This window comes from Nelumbo lutea, chromosome 8, assembly GCF_056320005.1.
Source record: "Nelumbo lutea isolate HS-2025 chromosome 8, American lotus-T2T, whole genome shotgun sequence".
Classification (NCBI taxonomy): domain Eukaryota; kingdom Viridiplantae; phylum Streptophyta; class Magnoliopsida; order Proteales; family Nelumbonaceae; genus Nelumbo; species Nelumbo lutea.
The window spans coordinates 56,457,303-56,477,699 of record NC_142691.1 but is presented as its reverse complement, the minus strand read 5'-3'; the positions used below and the strand labels follow the sequence as shown (position 1 = coordinate 56,477,699).

The 20,397-nt window shown below is 37.8% G+C and overlaps 1 protein-coding gene across 4 annotated transcripts in view; it reads right to left on the bottom strand.

Moving 5' to 3' along the window:
* Positions 1-2,309: 2,309 nt before the first annotated feature.
* The window catches only part of LOC148844318 (transducin family protein / WD-40 repeat family protein), an 80,625-nt gene continuing 62,537 nt past the window's right edge, over positions 2,310-20,397 (bottom strand). For 2 of the 4 annotated variants that reach the window (XM_088959217.1, XM_088959219.1), the window contains exons 10-20: positions 10,807-10,872; positions 10,100-10,142; positions 8,009-8,148; positions 7,489-7,701; positions 6,742-6,826; positions 6,319-6,613; positions 5,674-5,935; positions 5,289-5,511; positions 4,569-4,783; positions 3,788-3,948; positions 2,310-2,859 (exon numbers count right to left, since the gene is read on the bottom strand). In XM_088959217.1, coding sequence (XP_088815343.1) covers positions 3,799-3,948; positions 4,569-4,783; positions 5,289-5,511; positions 5,674-5,935; positions 6,319-6,613; positions 6,742-6,826; positions 7,489-7,701; positions 8,009-8,148; positions 10,100-10,142; positions 10,807-10,872 — 1,692 coding nt within the window. In that variant the 3' untranslated portion in view covers positions 2,310-2,859; positions 3,788-3,798. Of the gene's footprint in view, positions 2,860-2,882; positions 2,941-3,787; positions 3,949-4,568; positions 4,784-5,288; positions 5,512-5,673; positions 5,936-6,318; positions 6,614-6,741; positions 6,827-7,488; positions 7,702-8,008; positions 8,149-10,099; positions 10,143-10,806; positions 10,873-20,397 lie in introns of all 4 variants that reach the window. The other 2 variants (XR_016103661.1, XM_088959220.1) reach the window with 2 other exon arrangements.

Sequence of the window (20,397 nt, the reverse complement as noted above, 5' to 3'; positions counted from 1 at the left end):
CCTTGAAAAGGTTAATTTATTAGTATAAATGGGTAACATGTGATCTGGTGGTCGGACAAAGTATTAATCTCTTACAGTAGGGAGTAGGGGTTAAGGAATTATTATGGTAAAAAATTCATTAGACTCATAGCTGCTACAGATGTATTATATGCCGTACATTAGATAGAGCCCAGCGAATTAAAGTTATATTAAGAATACATCTGGCCCCGTAACAGATCCCTGATGCCAAGTGTTTGATGCACTTGTGGCAGATCTTAGCAATTAACTACAACTACAAGTTTGATTAATTCATAACGTTAGACTTTTTTGTTTTTAGGGTAAAATATAAAAATCTCCTTAAAATTTCTTACAATCATAAAAACTTTTACTGTAGTTTCATTTTAACAAATATTTCTCCTGAACTTTTGAAAAATTCGGCAAAAATCTCCTTTCTGTTACCTTCCTAAATAAAAAACGTTAGATTAATGTATCAGTTTCTTTCAAATACCTATTCTACCCATTTATAAATTATTTTACATACAAAATTATTGAATAACCTTGTTTTGATTTGACAAAAACATTAGAAGATGATTGTTAAAAAGAGGTTTTTGTCAAGTAAAAACAGAATTATTTCAATAATTTTACATGTAAAATAATTTATAAAAGGGTAGAATGGGTATTTAAAAGAAATTAGTGCATTAGTCTAACATTTTCCATCTAAAAAAGTGACAGAAAAGAGGTTCTGTCAAATTTCTCAAAAATTGAAGGGGGATATTCATTAATATTAAACTATAGGAGATGTTTTTATGATTGTCAGAACTTGGAGAAAGGTTTTTGTATTTTACTCTTGGGTGAGTTACTTTGTTTTGATTGATATGCTGACAATGTCAGAATGCGGGGTTTGACTTTAGTTTTTCACAGTGACCAAAGCCAAGTAAAACATGCAGTTCAGAGCAGCCCCAAAATTGTATTTTGTTAACTTTTCCTCTCAACTTGCTGTAATTCTCTTATTTTCTATAAATTCGTATACTGATATAAACCTTTCCTGTGGACGGTCGTAATCGTATCTGCCTTCAATTTATAGTGCCAGAGCGTCGCTCAAAGACGGTCTCAGCAACCGAAAAATCAATTCATTAGGCGTGATTAGGAATGATTTGCCCAGTTAGAAAAGCGTTAGCAATCTTTATCTAGAATAACAGCTCAGGTTCTGACATGAATATAGCCACGTCATCAATTGGAGTGGCCCACTGCCTCTTCCATGCTAGCTTTGGGATTTTACTGTGTAACAAATTGACATCCCAACCGTGTTTTGTGAACATAGCACAATGACAAGTATGGGAGATATACTCAATGCACAGTCAGATGTGCATATGAGGCACCTGTGGAGTACTGATGTACCAAGTGCCAACCAGCTGGTTGATAAGGTACGGAGACTTGGGATCCAGTCCCACCTGCACCTGGGTTGGGGGTAAAGCCCAGCATGTTTGTTTCAATAGGGTATAAAAAATGTGATCAATCAGTTGAGCTGCTTTCTGAGTAAACAGGCCATGGTTGTCCCATAGAAACCCTTGAAGTGTAGATTTGAAACAAACTACATGATCGATTTTTTCCTACCTAAGATCCCGAAGCATTCAGCAATCATGCATTATTGCATTGGAAAGTCCTTATTTTTATTTTTTTTTAATTTCAAATCGTGGAACTTGATCAATCCTGCCCATTCTCTGCAAGAATGAACGATAATGAGCAGCCACACATAAGCCGGGCTACTGATTATGTTGTAATCATAAATTCTAATGTACATTAAGATCCTTTAGCTTTGTCTGACAATATGAGGCAAAAATTGCAACTATCTTTTAGCTAAGGCAACATTCATATATCAACCAAGGGTCCATTCCATTTGGTTCTCAGTTGGAATCAGAATCAGAATTATAATCAAAATCAGAATCAGAATGGCCTGTTTGGTTCAGACAGAAATTGGAATTGGAATCAAAATCAACTAACATATATTCCCATTTCCAAGGGAGGGAGAGGGAATAACCATTCCCTCAATGAAAGAATGTCATTCAATGGACCCTGGATCCAAACATGCAATCCTGGAGTCAAATAAACGAGTTGAACTACTGGTTTTTAAATAAAAGAACTGTAGAACCGACTTGTATGAACTAATGAATACCTCCTCATAACAATGACTTCGGCTGAAATAGTAAAACCATGGTACTTGGGTGTTACCAACGATTGCCACCTCTAGATACAAGGCAAAACAAATCAAAAGGAAAACAGTACGAAGTGAATGGTTGTGAGATAATTCGAACAATCAGGGAAAGAAAAGGTAATGAAATGGTGAAAGCATTTCTTTCTCAGAGATGACCTTAACTGCTGTAGCAAACAAACTTGTCCACATCATAGCCGATACTTATACATGATAAAGATGACAAGGGCTGGCAAGAACATCTAACCATCCCAGTAAACAATTAGATGTAGAACTAAAAATATAAGTTTAACAATAGGAAATGGAAGAAAAACACAAGCTTCTCGTAGCCACAGTTGAGGACTTGAATCTAACTTCCTCTCATTGTACAACAATAAGCCGCTTAAGTTTGATCAAAATTGATTTGGTGTTCAAGCTACGTTTACCAAGATAAGTACTTGGATCCTTTCCAGTGATCCCAATCCCAACCAAGTATTGCAACCAGAGTTGCTCTGCAGATAGTTCTAGTTCCCATGAAAAAGGAATAGAATACGGGCCGCGCATGATATGAAGCTTGTGCCAAGGAAAGAGCCATCTCTTTTAACGGAAAAATCCATCTGTATCCTCTCACAAGATTTGATATCAGCATCAGAAACTTGAATTAATTTCATTGAACTTGAATCATCTTTACACTGAAAAGAAGAGATGTACATACGGTTAGAAAGGGTTGATGCAAGATATTTTGTGAAACGCTAATCCAATAAACAAGATCTCTGGAAGTGGAAAAATGATTCAAATAAACCAACGTAACAATCCAAGACACATATTTTCAAGAGTTGGGGGGAAGGGGGACAGTTTCAGGGCAAATGGGTTGAATTGTAATGGCATTTTGGCTGTGTTTTCTAAGAAAATTTTGTAGGCAAGGATGTCCCACTGTTGCAAAAAAATAAAAAAGATTATCACAAGTTTCACTACTTTAAAGGGAATCATTTCATTTGTATCACCAGAACTACCTAGCTGACAATGTTCTGCCAATTGAGTAACAAATCATGCTCATCAAAAGGAATTCTACACAACTCAACCAAGGTTTGTCCTAAGTCCCAACTTTATGGGGTTATCTACATGAATCCTGTTATGCCATTCTACTCTGTTCAGTGCCACATCCATTGTTAAATATGGGCCCTTAAATGCTTTCCTAGAAAATAGAAACTCAAAAGTCCAGAATCATGGCATAGAAGGGCCACCAGGCCCACCACCCAATTTTGGTCCTTATCTTAGGAGGAATGGACTACGGAACTAACATTTAGTATTTTTGCACAATATGGCTGCTCTTACACTTGAACGGCATTCTCACACTTTGTTAGCCCAAGGATCCATCCTTGCACAATTACAATATAATTGGTTCTATATCTCAAACTGCGAAAAACAGAAAAAAAAAAAAGGTAGCAACTTAGTTTGGGGATCTCTGATCAATCTAGTCCAGTAACTACTGATGGTCAGGTTTTTCATTTCAGTGAGCACAAAACAAATATGGACACATAAATTGGCTAAAAGCAACCTCTACATGATATTTCCTAAATTGCAGGCATTGAAGCAAAGACGATTTTTGAGAAATATTACCTCAGGTACACTTAGAACTGTGAATTGCTGAGAAATGTAATCATACATCTAGCACTTTGAAACATTTTATCCATTCTCTGCCATGTTGGACTATGAACTTCTAGAAGTTTCCTTGCTTTATCCTGAAGTTTTACCTGGCGCCTTACCGTTTCACCATGTATCTGACAAGAAAAATTTGGGAGACATTAGAACAAACCCCTGAAGATCTTCCAAAAAATGGTCATATTATTCATATTATTCTTTTATTGGTTTCAACTTTAGCACATCAACGTTGTTCAACTTCAGCATGACATATCTACCACTAAAAATAAATTTCCATTATTTTTGTCCATATATGAAAAACAAATATGTGCATTCAACAAAAAAATGACCATTATAATTTGTTTCTTTTATCATCCAGATCCAGGGAATGAGGAAGGCTAGCAGACAGCACATATGCACTTGCAAGCACTGCAGGCACAATAGGACCCATTTTAATTTGTTTCTTTTATCACCAAAACTGATCCCTTCTCTCTGCAGTGATCTCAAGTCAGGACAAGAAAACATAATGAAGCAATCTTCCACCCCTATCCCCAATCTACAGGCCATTTCTTGATGGTCTAATATACATATGGTATAAAGACATACAACAGCTTAACCAATAAATTAACCCACCCCCCCCCCCCCAAAAAAAAAAAAGAAAAAAAAAAAGAAGGGAAAAAATGGCAGCAGAGTTGTTACTTTTTTGCAGCTATTACAAGAAAAAAAATTGGAACAATTAGAGATAATAGTCAACTGATACCTTCAAAAACAATCTAAGTAGAGCTTGAATAAAATCATAGTTGTCTCCACGGGAAATTTCATATATGAAATAATCCAATAGCAGTTCAATAAAAAATAGCTCGGGTCTTTTTTCAGGTTCTTGCTGATCTTCATCATCTATAATTTGAAGCATGCGAAGTTCCATGTCCAGTGTGGAGGGAGATACACCTTTGATGTAATCCGTGAACGGCGAAACTGCAATCAGAAAGGGTATGAGGAAGTATAAATGCAAAACCTTTTTCCCAACAATTCAGAAAAATCAAGTTACAATCTTGCACCAAAGAAGAGATTTACTGGAGAATTAGCATTACAACACAAATGAAATCCAAGGAACTGTCAAGTAGCCTACAAGGACAACCCATCCTGGGAACAATGATGTCACATACACATTATTTCACACCTTCCGATGGAAGATATCCAATGCCAAAGAAGCTTCATAACGGATGGCAATAACCATCCGATCTCTAATGATTTCTTGCTTCCCTAAATTTATTTTTAGTCGTCCAAAAAGGATGTAGCAGATTAGCATGTTCATCAAATCAGGTTGATCTCTTTATAGTAAGTTCATCCACATTAAAGAATCTCATATGGCAGGTCTTCCAGTGTAACAGTTTCTTTGTCTTGGATGGTTCTTACCATCTGTCAATCAGATTGGTAGATGAAGATTTTGTCAAGGATCCAAGGGTATAAACAGACTTACAGTTTTTTCCTTCTGCAGAGGACTGAAGAAGTTGCAGAAATTGGGAGGCTGGTAAGTCAAATTTCCTTTTACTATTTTCCAGCTCACCACCTTTTCTATTCTTCTCTTCAGCAGCTGGTTCACTAGGTTTAAATGATATTTCTCCAGACAATGATGGAACTGAAGGCAAAAAGAAAGGGGCTTTTTCTGGTTTTTTTGGCGGCTCGATTGGTTTATTACGGACCTGAAAATTGTGGAGAAGAATAAAAAAAAAGATAAGTATAATTTGAGTACAAGAATTAGAAGTGCCACAAAACCAAATAGCAAACCCAAAATTAACAAAATTTAGAATATTATATGGAAACAAAGAGTATGAGTTCAAAAATGACACATTCATAAAGTAAACCTTTATAATGTCCAAGTTGATCAGGCTTTGCCACTGGCTCTTGGGTAACAATGAGAGTGTAACTAGATCTGGAATTTGGCAATCCAAATGTGAAGGACAATGAGTTTCCTTCACTTGCGATTGATGAATCTTAGGTTTACCAGAACCCTCTTCCATAGATCCTTCCTTTGAAGAGACAGTAGGCAACTTAACATTCACAACTTCCTTCCCACTTGCATAGAATTCCAAATTGGAAGCTCCAGAGAACATTGCTTGATTAACCCTGATAGCATCCCACAGTCATAATTGGATTTAGAAAAGAACAAAATATACACAAACATACATGAACAAACAATAATCATGGTACCAAGCAATGATAGGTTATAATGTTACAAACTGGAGATTAAATCGTACCTTCAGTCCTCCTAACCAGGGTGTACAGTCACAAGGTGTAAGGTTTATTTTCTTAACAATGCAAGGTATGGATTAGCTTCAACAGGAAAACAAAAATGGGCTATTGCCATCCAGTTCTGTGATCATAGTTCGAATTTTTTGTTCACCATGAATTGGGAGAACGGAATCTCATAGTGTAGTAAATCATCAAACTAGATGCAAAATGACATACAAAAAAGAAAAGAACAGAAGGAATCTCAATTATATACTTACCAGAGGTATACTCCATTTTGATCAACATGAGAAGTGGCCAAAACATCCATATTGGGTGAAAGAGACAATGCTGTGATAGACACATCAACTTGTATAGCATCTATCTGTCTTGCCAAGATTACATCCCAGATTCTAAGAGTCCCATCCATACTAGATGACAAAAGCCATTTTCCATCCTCACTGAAACACAAGTCTGTAATACGATCTGAATGACCTTCAAACTTACGAACAATCCTTAGGGCAACGATATCAAACAAACGGATGATCATATCATTTGATACGGTTGCCAAAAGCCCTGAAATCATGTTGTTTATGTTCTGTTGAAAAATTGCTCCACATAACGTAAAACAAAATATAAAATACCAGAAAACAGACAAACTAACTAATAAACAAATAATGAAAAAGCACAGAAAATTACAGTACCATTGTGTCGGTGATAAATGAACTTGACCACAGGGCAACCAACTTCCAATTTAGATTTCAGTTCACGATTTTTGAAATCCCATACCTGCACAAGGACTCAAAATATAGTGGAAACAGTGAACTTAGTTTTAGTTGGCCAATTAACACAGAGGAAAGGAAAGAAAACTGGATGTAAATCCCTCAAAATGTTGTTAAAGCAAAAAATCGTTTTCTTCTCTGTTTTTCAAGAATTTATACAAGTCATCAATTATAAGGGCAACTATTTATGCCTTACTAATTCATGCACATTCGAGAATTTTGCATGGACTCGTGACTCGTCAAAATGGATTACTGTTCATGTTGGCAAGTGTTAAATTTTGAAAAACCAACAATTCTTCACGGACAATTCCCTATACGGTTTTCCTTTTCCTGGGTAACAAATTAGAAATGTACTAAGGAAAAGAAGAATTCGGTACAAATGCTAAGTGACTTTGTGGTACCAAACAAAACAATAACCCAAAAAAAAAAATACAATCATGAACCGACTCCAATACCACAAGCAGCTCAAAATCATCATCAAAGAAAATTATGTTTACACATTGTTTTTATTTGCTTGAATACTTTTCTGGGGAATTATGCTTCTGTCCCTTAAATGGTATTTACTACAACTACAATGTAATGGGCACAACTAGAAACATGCTCAGGCACTGCTTTTTTAAGCTAAACTAATGAAAAATATGAGAATGCCATGACATATGGAATAAGCACCTTTATATCTCCATGATATCCTGCACTAATCATGAAAGTATTTGTACTATCACAAGCAACTCCCACCACTTCCTCATCATGTGCACAGCTTCTTCTTTCAGACAGGTCTACATAACTGCCTCGCCTTAATCCTGATTGAAGATTAAATCGCTCAATCCAACCACTCTCTGTTCCAAGAACAGCATAATTGCCACATGCACTGATTGAACATGCCTGACACATGAACAATAAGGTATCAACTTTGTTTCAAATCTGTGCTGCCAAAATCATTTGCAAGTGTGCACAAGCAATTTTCTATGGAGAAGCAGCCCTTGTATGTCTACTTAAAAACTGTCTAAATAAAAGGAAGCATGATGGAAAAAAGTACAATTTTTTTAATCAGCAAACGCAAAAACTTTATTAACTACTTAAATTAAAAAAAAAACAGTTACAACAAGAGGTTGTGAAAACTGAGACACCCATTACAGCAAACACCTCATCACCCTGTTACTATTGCGCCCAACACATTTAGAAAGCATACCTTAACAGGTGTTTGATTCTCCGGACATGGTATCAAAATATGCTTGCCAATGACAAAATTCTGAAGTCTCCAGACATATGCCTGTGAAGTATCCATATGACATGTAACCACGTTGCACCAATCTCGCTCACGAATTTCAGCTGAAATACATTTTGGCACGGTTTAAAGACAAAATCAGGTCATCTTTTGGATTATTGAAAGAGGTTTCTATAAGCCAATGACTACCATTTTCACGCTATTTTAATAACTAGAAAAAGATTACACTGGCCTAATAAACAGTTCATTCAATTTACATTTGATTCCATAGGGATCATACCACTCCTAGATTCCTTTTGGCATAATAACCCTAAATCCTAACGTTTATATAGGTATTATTAACTATCCCCCTTTTAATTACTTTCTTCTATTGCACATTATGATTTCTTTCCCTGGATATCCGCATAGTTTAGTGGGTTCATCATCAATGTTTTAAAATGCAGAGGCATGACATGAGGCATTCCACTACCTGGAGGCATGAGGTGTAAGCCTCCCGAACATAAGGAAGCGTAAGCCTACTTAAGAGGAGGGGGATTAGGAAGAAGAGGGAGGACGAGGACGATCTCATTTTTCTTTATTTTTAATATTTTATATTAAGAAGAATGAAGATATATAGCACTAATTAAAAGGGGGGGGGGGGGGGGGGGGGGAAGCCCCCCAACCGAAGGGGTCCAAGGGCTTAGCCCCAGGTCCACTTTCTTTCCTTCCATTTCCTTTTTCTCTTTTTTTCCTTCTCTTTATTTTTCTTTCCTTCCCTTCCCTTTCTTTTCCTTTCCTTTTCCTTTCTTTTGTTTTTTCTATCTTTTTACATAAGGTGTACATGAGGCATGTACGAGGCATACACCTCAGAGGAGTCAATGGCTCCGGCACACGCCTCAGGGCGTTTTGGGGGCGCCTCCCATGCCTTTTAAAACACTGTTCATCATAAAGATATCCTATTCTTTCCTACATAATGTTGTAATACAATTAATTGAGAGCTTCAAAGCAAAACGTAGTCTGAAAGCAGAAGAAGCAGGAAATGAATTTGAAGTTAAAGTTTAATCAACACAGTTCTAGCAGTATATTTCTGCTTAAGTTCAAAGTAAACATATAACCGCACCAGGATTATATTTCTGCTGCATTGACAAAATTTAGGATGAAAACTACTTGGACTTGAAACCCAACGATTACAACTGGATGCAAGCTTTTCCATTAGCCTTTAGGGGGTCACTTTTGTTTCTTGATAGAATTTTTTGGTTTCTCACCAGTAAAGGAGTGAAATGGGGGAAAATGAGTCTGAAAGAATACCACCTGCACAGGGGAGTATCCAAGTATTGATAGAGCACAGGAACAAACATGTAATAAGGGGTACTTCTGCGGTTCTGCCTTTTCTGTTAACCTGAATTTATCTGGACATGTATGAGGGTGTTTAGGTATTTCCACCCTCATTATTAGATTCTACAAAAGATGAATGATTGTGGGGGCTCTCTTCCACATTTTCTCACTAATAATGCGCTTTGTCTTTTATGTGGCCTTATATTTCTGGACATGTATGAGGGTAGTTCTGTCTTTCTACTCTCGCTATTAGTCTCCTTAAGTCCTTATAAAATAATCAATTGTAAAGGAGAGTGCAATTTTTCTCTCCCACAGTTCTCTCTCTTCTGACTTGATATCAGAGCATATACCATAGGTTCTTCAAGGGATCATTTTCTTTCTACTGATGCTCATGGAGCTACTGATAATTTGATACTTAGCTGCATCTTGTAGATGATTTGGTTTTACAAGAACAAAGTGTAAAAGCTAAAATTGATATTTCAACAGTTTATATTCATACAAGGGGGAAAATGGTGAGCATGATATCTTATAACTGACAGTTAAGAAGAACTACTTTTCAATGATTCCACTTACAAATTAAAAATATACTTGCAAATACATTGCATAGAGGCCAATGTTAGGCTCATGGATTTTTATCTTTTAGTGTGTAGTCTCTAATCTATTATGCATTCTTGTCAATTACCATTACATATAAAAACAAAAAGCAAATAGAAAAGAGCAGCTAAGAGAAGGAAACTATACCAAAATCAAATGCAATAACAGGCTTCAATTTTATCTCATCCTCCTGAAAAAAGAATCCACAAGGAAATAAATCTGTAAGTTAATAACAAGGTTAATGGGAAAGTTGGTAAAGTCTAGAAGTAGGTGACAAATAGAGAGAGAGAGAGAGAGAGAGAGAGAGAGTTCAGCAACAGATGATTCAACAAGATATTCATTGCAGTTGTTGGATGAATTTTCGTGCTTTTGCTAACCAAAGAAAAACAGCAGAATAGAAGATAGACATGAGTGTTGTTGCTGCTGTCACTTTTCTATTTTTAAAAATTAATATGAAATTCATTTTCTTCTATTTTCTTCCTACATGTAGCCCAAAGGTCCTTTGACAAAAGATTATTGAAACAAACATATAAAAGTCCATCATTCACTCTATTCTAAATGGCAAGAAAAATAAACTTTTGGTTGAGAAAAAAGTCTTGAAATAGGTTGTCATGATCATCCATGCAAACCGCACTGGTGAAGGAGACTTCAATGCAAATCAAATGGAAAGTGCCAGCAACAGCTAGAATGAATTCTGATTATCCCGAACAAGTGCTGTGTCATAAAGCGATTGAAGGGTTTGGTGCCATATTTTCCAACTTGTAAATTACATCATATACAGAACCAATCAAAACATACAAGCACAAGGAGCACAAGAGAAGATGTGTAAAATACATACTTAGCTACTGCCATACCTTCACCTTGAGTTTCTTTGCTCTCTTAGATACATGACGCTGAGAAAGCTCTCTACTTTGTTGATCCTGACAACTCAAAATTTGACTAGAATGTTAAAGAAGTTGAAAAAAAGGTGCATATCACCAATAATCCAAAACCAAAAAAAAGGCATTGCATTTAAAAGGAAAAGAGGGAAAACATAAGACAACAGGCAAAGTATAATCCACAGAAGAGCAAATTCCAGCCATACTTATGTCTATGTTCTCTCTTTTCTTGATGATGTTTCAAAAAGAACAAAGTAATCAACAAAGTGCCATATTATGGTCTAGGATGTTAACCATGCCTCGAGAAACAAGGTAGCTCCATCAAGCAAATAAATTCTAGCAAAAATACCAAACTTCCAATATTTGTCCCTATTTGGAATTTCAACACATCAACATCTCTAGCATTTGCAGCATAGTTTTTAAGGCACCAAGGTGAGACTAGGCGACAGGGGGGCGTCTCGTCACCTAGATCCCTGACACAAGTTAGAGATTGAACAGCCTAGATCCGATTGTTCTCTGGGAGTGTCCCCATCGGCTTCCAACTACAAACCAGGTGTGGTAGGAGAAGGTAGTTCCCCTAGTCCCCAGATATCTCCAGTGATTCTAGATCTACCACTAGCCTTTTCTCCTCTGATTTTTTATTTGAGTACTGAAACCACCAACTCCCTTATAGTGTGGCCTTTCAACTTCATCGAAACCCAAACATCTTCAGCCTCTACCATCTCAGCCGGTGTTGTTGCACCCCCTCTAAATTATGGGCCTAGTTCCGACTAGAGAGCCACCGTTCAAATATCATCTCCATCAACTATGTTCACCAATGAGGGAGGTGGGCCTTGCCAACGAACTTTTACTATTATCCACTCCATTATCTTTTTGGCGGAGACAAAATTATCCAACTTTTGGAAGCCTTCACAGAGGTCTCCTATTCTTCACCAGGCTTTTTTGACCAAGGATACAAGGAGAGACCCAAGTTTCTAACCCAAAAAGAGGTGGGTTCGTTGTTCCCAAAATGCCAGCTGCCTTGTTTGGGATCCCAAGGTTTCAGGTGGAGTTCCCCAAACAAGTTTTGAGCACTAGTTTTCCAGATACGTAGGGCCTCCGGTTCAAAAGGAAGAATAAATAAAAATTTATTGTTGGAGATATACCTTACCTTCACTCCAAAAGGAACGTTCCAATTTCTACATGCCCAACGCCAAATAGTCTCCACCGAGAAGCTTTTGGTTACATAACCAACCAAGCATTTTTGAGGCAGTCCAGCCATTGTTAGATATCTTCTCCCTCCAACCCAATGTAGAAACAACTTGGACCGACTTTGATGGAAGCTGCTCCTTTCGTCCAAGTATTTTTACGAGTTGCTTCTACATAAGGGTAGCATTTTGTGGAACATGCCCAAAAAGCGACCTCTTGAAACTCCACCTTCTCTCCTACGTCCAACCCTCTCAAGAGAGGTGCCTGCTTGGGAGCTCGGGCCTCCTCTGGAGGAAAGGGGTGGTTGGCATCACTAATGTATAAATTGTTTTGTATGCTTTTGCTGTTAGATTTAAACAGTTTTTTCTTTATTTATGATGTTACAATGCTATTAGCTTAGACTACTGTCAGCATGTTCTTTTCTTTTGTATTAGGGTGAGCTCCAAGGGCCAAATTGCAATTTCTTATATTTGTTATAAATTATAACACACTTTAAATAAAAGTGAAGCTGGTAACCGCCAGCTCTAAAATGTGTTACCATGTAAACCGCCAACTCTAAAATGTGTTACCATGTTACATATGAATGTTCCCAAACGATTTTGGGTTGATGCAGTGATTTAAAAGGCGCGTCTAGGTACACAGGTGAGGCGCATTTCAAGGTATGCACCTCGCCTAAGTCCTAGGCGCAGCCCTTTCAAAAGGCGCCTTGTGCCTTGCGCCTGATGCGCCTAATAAAATGTCTTCTTAAAAAGCAATTAAAACTATAAAATCATTATTTTTTGTGTGAAAACTAAGAATTTAAGACCTAATGTGGACTTGTTTGGGCTTGCCATGAGGGGTGTGGCACAAAGGCGGCTCGTAGAATCAGGAATGTAATATGCTTTACATTGCATTAGCTATGTGAAGTACTAAAATTGAGTGAAAAAAGAGATTAGAGGTTTTACATGCTTGAAAATTTTTATATGTTTGATTTTAGTTTTAAATTCTCATTTGAATATGCTTTACAACTTATGTATTTTAATTTTAGATAATAGGTTTTTTAAAACATTATTTTAAAATTTAACTTTATATTTTCTAGTAGTATTATGTTTAATATTATTTTGATTTTTTTTTGATTTTTTTGAATTTTTTGACATTTTTTTTTATTTTTTAGCATTTTTTTGGATTTTTGCGCCTTGCTTAAAAAAGACACGCGCCTCGCCTTGTGCCTTGCGCCTCAAGTTGACCCCTGCACCTTTTTTGCGCCTTGCGCCTTTAAAACACTGGGTTGATGTTGTACTTGCTACTACTTGTGTCATAAACTGCATGCTCTCTAGTGTTAAACTACAAAGCCCCTCATCATTTATTGTTTCCTCAGTCTCCCCATTTTTTCCATTCCCATGAGGGTGTTTGGTTGTTGTGCTTTTGTCCATGACTTGTCCCCATCCTGTGGTAAGTTGGATCCTCGGTCTACTCCATGTGTTTTTCTGGGGTATCCCTCTTCGCAAAAGGGTTACCGATGCTTTGATCCCGTTGGCCAAAAGTCCTTTGTCTCCATGGATGTCTCCATTCCTAAGTCTGAATCGTTTTTTCCCGCCACTCCTCAGGGGGAGAGTAATGTGGAAGAGGAGACACAGGCTTAGGTTCGTCAAGTCTCCCTTCTATTCTGGATCTCGCTCCTTTTCGTGTCTTCCAACATCAACGCCGTAGAGATCAGCAATGTGACAAAGAGGTGGAGCCACCAAACACATGGCAACCAACACTGTCTGATTCCCTAGAGGTAAGTCCAAGACCTGTTGATTGATCCCATAGCCCCCGTGAGGTCATGCATTACCAAACATCTCATTACCCAGTATGTGTCCTATGATCGCATTTCCCCTTTCACCGTGCCTTCTTATCTACAATTGACAGTAATCCCATACCCAAAAACGTGGCAGAAGCTTTAGAACACCCTGAATGGATAGATGCTATGAAGGAGATCAATGCCCTCCACAAGAATCCAACATGGGAGTTGGTGGATCTTCCAATAGGGAAAGACCCAGTGGGGTGTAAGTGGGTGTTTACAATGAAACACAAGACAGATGGGACAGTTGAAAGGTACAAAGCAAGGTCGGTAGCTAAAGGGTACACCCAAGTTTATGGTGTTGACTATGATGAGATATTTGCCCCAGTAGCCAAGATGAATTCAATACGAGTTCTTCTATCATTGGCTGCAAACCTGGATTGGAAATTGCATCAACTGGATATTAAGAACGCCTTTTTAAATGGTGATAAGGAGGAGGTGTATAAGGAAGTGAAAGGTGTGCAAACTAAGAAAATTTCTCTATGGTCTAAAACAATCTCCTCAAGTGTGGTTCAGTAAATTTCATATGGCAATTCAACAAGTGGTTTTTTTTATCAATAACAATTTCATTAAACTTCATTAAAACAACATAAGGATAACTACAACAAGGAAGACAAACACTCTTATCTTCCAAATACAACTTAATCCTTCAAGAAAAGAAAAGGAAAGGAAAGGAAGGAACAGTTAAATTACAACTTGGCCCAAAACATTGAGTCCCTTTCTACCCCTTGTTTAGCTAATCCATTAGCTACAAAATTAGTTGATCTTTTAACCCAACTCATCTTAACTTCCATCTCCCCCACCATCCACTTAAATTTCCTCCTCCCATTGCTATAATTCCATAAGCATTGTTGTCTTTATTCAGCCACCCTATTGAGTCCCCTTCAATTATGAGTTTTATGATATTCATCTCCTTAGCTTTCTGGACTCCTTTCATAACTGCCAAGATCTCAACTCTAAGGGAGTCACCACTCCAATTCGGCCTGAGAACAAGGCAGAAATGATCCCATTCTCATCCCTAAAAACACCCCCAATCCTTGATTGTCCAGGATTCCCACTACTACTCCCATCAAAGTTTAATTTTAAGAATCCAGCAGGTGGGGGGTCCAAGACACACTCATTACTGATTTGGTCTGTGTACAATTTGCAATCTCACCCCACTTCCTCAACATATCATCCACTGTGTAATCTGTGAATAGCTCTAAGGATTTCAGCCATTGTACAACCCTTATATGTTGACCTGCCAAAAAGTTGACCCAACCCGCAAACCCGATCCAATCCAACCCGAAAAAACAGGGTTAGGGTCTCATGTTTAGCTACCTAAATGTGAAAATGACCTGACCTAACCCAACCCGAAAAAAAAAACTAGGTTGGGTTGGGCCAACCTGCTGACCCAATTGTCAAGTCTAAATGGAACTATTTATGCATTTTTATAAGTTTTCACTCTTTAATTTTTTCTATTTAATCTTTACTCTTTAGTGTTTACTCTTTAAATTATTAAATGTAGTTTTTCTATTTTATATTTGGAATTTTAAGGTTAATTCCTTTAATATTGGCATTTTTCATGTAGTTTTTCTTTATTTTTTTAAGTTTCAATTATTTTTTGGGATGACCCGAATTGATCCATAGGTCAACCCTAACCCAAACATTTAGGGTTAGGGTCTAGCATTTGATAACCCAACCCGAAATTCAACCCGACCGGAAATCAACCCGAAACGTCTTGACCCAACCCAATTGCCAGGTCTACTTATATGGATTATAGCCCTCAGTTCTTCAGCCCCTCTCTCAAATTTTGAGAAGATCCTGGAATTTCTTTCTTCCCATAATGACCAACATACTGCAGCCCTCAATCCACTAAACACAGTCCTTCCCCTTTTCATACGCCACCTGAAAAAAGGAGAGAAGAGACTCTACATGTTTGATGGAGGGTTCCAACTACACCCAAATAGAGAAAAAGCCCACTCCCAAATTGACATAGCAAATTGGCAAGACAGTGGTAAGTGAAAGCCAGTCTCCCCATCCGCTTTACAAAGAACACACCAATGAGGTGACAAGCAAGTATTGGGTCTCTTCTTTTGGAGCAGATCGCCAGTGTTGAATCTTTCTAGATGGGCTTCCCAACAAAAACTACTAACCCTAGTTGGAATTGGTCTGCACCAAACCTCATTAACAACGAAAGGGGAGGTTGCGGGACTGGTAGACTGGCTTAAAACTTTGAAGAAGGAAGCACAAGAAAAAGAGACAATGGTCCAAATTCTAGAGTCCACCTTAGAGGGGTCTAAGAAAACATTATCAAGAAGTTCAAGGAGGTTCGACATATTGTCGAGGTCTAAGTCCCTCAAATCCCTTTTCAGACCCAGGTTCCATCCAAGCCTAGAACTGGAAGAGGAAGGGGTGATGAAAGAAGAAACTGGCTCATTTTTTAAATCAGAAATAGCATACAAAGAAAGAAACCGACCCTTTAGAAGAGAATTCCCCACCCAAGTTTGTTCCCAAAATTTTATGGAGTTACCTAGATTCAAATCATACCTGACAAGATGGGAGAATACTAGTAGCAATTCATGAATTGCTTTCCAAGGTGAAGTGCTTGTGGTCCTAGCTCTGATTCCAACATCCCATCCATTTTGCTCCAGCCCATGTATGCCTGCCACTATTCTAACCCATAGCTTCTCCTACTCCAAAGGGAGCCTCAACAACCACTTCCCCAAAAGAGCCATATTCCTTTTTCTAATGTTCCCAAACCCCAAACCACCATAGGTTTTACTCCTAGTCACCACCTCCTAGCTAACACTATGATCCCTCTTCTCCTCTCCTGGCTCCCAAAGGAAATCTCTCATCATCCTCTCCAACCTGCTAGAAACCTTCACTGGAATTTTGAACACAGACAGGAAATAAATGAGTAAGTTTGCCAATGTGGCCTTAATTAGTGTAGTTCTTCCACCAAGAGAAAGGTAATTCTTTTTCCAAGAGAAAGTCCTTTTTCAAATCTTTCCACCACTAGGTTCCAAAAGCACTCTCTCTTAGGATTATCACCTAAAGGTAGCCCTAGATAAATCAATGGCCATCCTGAGACTTCACACCCTAGCACTTCTGCACTCTCCCTAATCTCTCCCTCCATATCTGCACCCAGTACACAACTTTTCCCAAAGTTCACCTTCAATTTTGACATTTGCTCAGAGTTGTATCACCAGTTTCATGTTCCTGATGAAACTCACTTTACCTCCACAAAACAAAATCTTATCATCAGCAAACTATAAGTGAGTGAGGGGGGTGTCCTCCCTTCCAACCCTCCAACCTCTAATGAGGCCCCTAGAGTATGCTCTGTGAATCAATTTCCCTAAAACATCAGCAACTAGTAAGAACAAGAAAGGAGATACGGGGTCTCCTTGTCTTATACCCCTAATGGCTGGAAAGAAATCTACCATTGTCCCATTCACTAGCACTAAATAATGACAATTCCGAACACAACCCAAGATCCATTTGCACCATCTAGCCCCCAAAAAAAATTTGGTCATACCTTTCCTCAAAAATTCCCAGTCCACCAAGTCATAAGCCTTTTCCAGATCCAACTTACAAACCACGCCCTTCTTTTTATCCTTCTTGAAATTTTCCACTCTCATTAGCAATGAGGATTTGATCAATAATCTGTCTTCCACTCACAAAAGCCCCTTGATTTTGTGCAATGATGCCTGGCAATACCTCCTTCAATATCAAAGACAACACCTTTGCAATAATCATGTACAGGCTATTTACCAAACTGATTGGCCTAAAGTCCCTTGGGTGGGATGCTTCTTTCTTTTTTGGAATCAAAGCTATAAAAGTAGAGTTCACACCCAGATTAACAATTCCTCTCCTATGAAACTCCTCAAAAACCAACAGAAGGTCATCTTTCAAAAGATCCCAATAGTCCTGATAAAAAGTCATTGTGAACCCATCCGATCTTTGAGCTTTTGTTCTATCCATAGAAAACACACCCTCCTTGATCTCTTCCAAGGAGCTTTTGTTCATCAAGTGGGGTTCAAGCATCAGTTTGATCACACTCTCTTTGTGAAGAGATATCAAGAACAAGTGGCTGTGTTGATAGTGTACATAGATGATATCATCATTACAAGAAACCATATCACAGAAATACAAAAGTTGAAGGAATTCCTAGCCTCTCAATTTGAAGTAAAAGATCTGGGCCCCCTAAAGTACTTTCTTGGAATTGAAGTTGCCTGCTCAAAAAAGAAGCATCTTCATCTCTCAGAGGAAATATATCCTAGATCTGTTACAGGATACAGGCAAATTAGGTGCAAAACCAATCGATACCCCTATGGATGTTGACCATAAACTGGGAAATTGTAATGAACCACAAAAAGATGTGAAGCAGTTCCAAAGACTAGTGGGAAGGTTGCTTTATTTGTCCATGACTCGCTCTGACATTGCTTACTCAGTTGGGGTCCTAAGCCAATTCATGCATTCCCCTAAAAGACAACACATGGAGGCAGGAGAGAGGATTCTTAGGTACTTGAAGAAGTATCCAAGAACAGGGTTACTATTTAGCACACATAATCATCTGAAGGTGGAAGTCTACACAGATGTTGATTGGGCAGGCGTTGCGGATGATAAAAAACCCACAAGTGGGTATTGTACCTTTGTAAGGGGAAATCTAGTGACATGGAGAAGTAAGAAGCAAAGTGTAATGGCAAGGTCAAGTGTTGAAGCAGAGTATAGAGCCATGGCACATGGGGTAGCTGAAGTTCGTTGGCTGAGGAACCTTTTAGGAGAACATGGGGTTACTATCCACAATCCTATGTCCCTCTACAGTGACAATAAGGCAGACATTAACATTGCTAGTAACCTAGTCCTACATGATAGGACCAAACACATTGAGGTGGACAAGCATTTCATAAGAGAAAAGTAGGAAAAGGGAGAAATTTGCACCCCTTATGTCAAATCCAAGGAGCAACTTGCTAATGTTCTCACAAAAGGACATCCACACCTACGACACAATGAGTTGTGTGATAAGTTGGGTATGACAAATATATTCAACCCAACTTGAGGGGCAGTGTTGTTAGATTTAAACAGTTTTTTCTTTATTTATGCAATTACAATGTTGTCAGCTTAGATTGTTGTCAGCATGTTCTTTTCTTTGTATTAGGGTGAGCCCCAGGGGCCTAATTGCAATTTCTTATATTTGTTATAAATTATAACACATTTTAAATAAAACTGAAGCTGGTAGCACATAACTCTAAGATTTTCGACTCACATCTTTTCTCTTCTTCTTCTCCCCTCTCTTCTCCCTCTTCTCACTTCTTGCTTTCTTGTATGTTTACAGCTTTCATATAAATAAAGTTTCTGTAGATAAGATGGGCCGAATGGCCCATAGGCTGCTTATCCTTCTTTATTTATTTATTTATTTATTTAAAGAAATGACTGTTTAGAAAGTTGCAAAATTTCAAAAGAAAGTAGCAGAAATCAGATTTCAAGAGGAGAGAAGAAGAAGAAGGTGGCGACAACTTGGGTTTAGAGAGAGAGATTTTCAAGCATAACCCTCTCTCTTACACCCCTAATTTCATTTTATTAGGTTAAACTTTAATAATTTGCAGAGAGGCCCCCAGTTAAGCAGAAAATTAAGAAACATAACACAAGAAAGAATAAGGCCCAGATTAAGGCCCATTACAGCAAAGAACATTAAAAAAAAATAAAGAAGGATAAGCAGCCTATGGGCCATTCGGCCCATCTTCTCTACAGTTTCTTATCACCAAATTGGCAGACCCGGTGAAACAAACACTTATTCGATCAGTTCCCCAGCCACAACATAATGGATTCAGTACTGCTTGATGGCTTGAGCATGTCAACACTCAATTTGTTGGTTTATTGGTTGTTGCATGTAGGCACTGGGAAAAAAATAAAAAAAAAAAAGAAAAAAAAAGCACAAAATTGGGGGTAGTTATAAAGGGACCATAATTGGAATGCCAAGCATAAGAACCCAGGTTCATGTAGGAATGAGAGGCCAATTTGTGCATGCAAAAAGGGGGAAAAAAAGCCATAGGTTAAGTAACCTGTCTACCCCTTCTAAGGCCCTGGGCCCTGGGCCCCGGATATTAAAGATTAAGGAATAAAATTGGGTAATAACCATTCATTCCCAATTACAATAGAAATCTTCTAAACAAACACTTATTCAAGATTAATTAACCTGTCTACTATTCATTCTCAATCTGAAACTGAACCAAAATCCAATCAGGCTCGGATTAGATTCAGATCATATCAGATTTTAGATAAGGTTCAGGTTTAATCTGAGTCCACTTATGACTATTTCTAAAATAAAGTATGAGTTTAAAAGTTAAAAAAAAAAAGTTGATGATTTTAACTTGTGCATATAAAACTAAAATATATACTGAAATCATTAATTAAAGACTTTATATAATAAAATATATTATCCATATGCATATCTATTCATGCAATTATATAATAATGTATATTCTAAACTTTAATGGAATCAGATCTTAATTGGATCGGATGTGATCAGGTTACAAAATCTGTATCTGATCCAATTATGTAAACAGATCATCTGA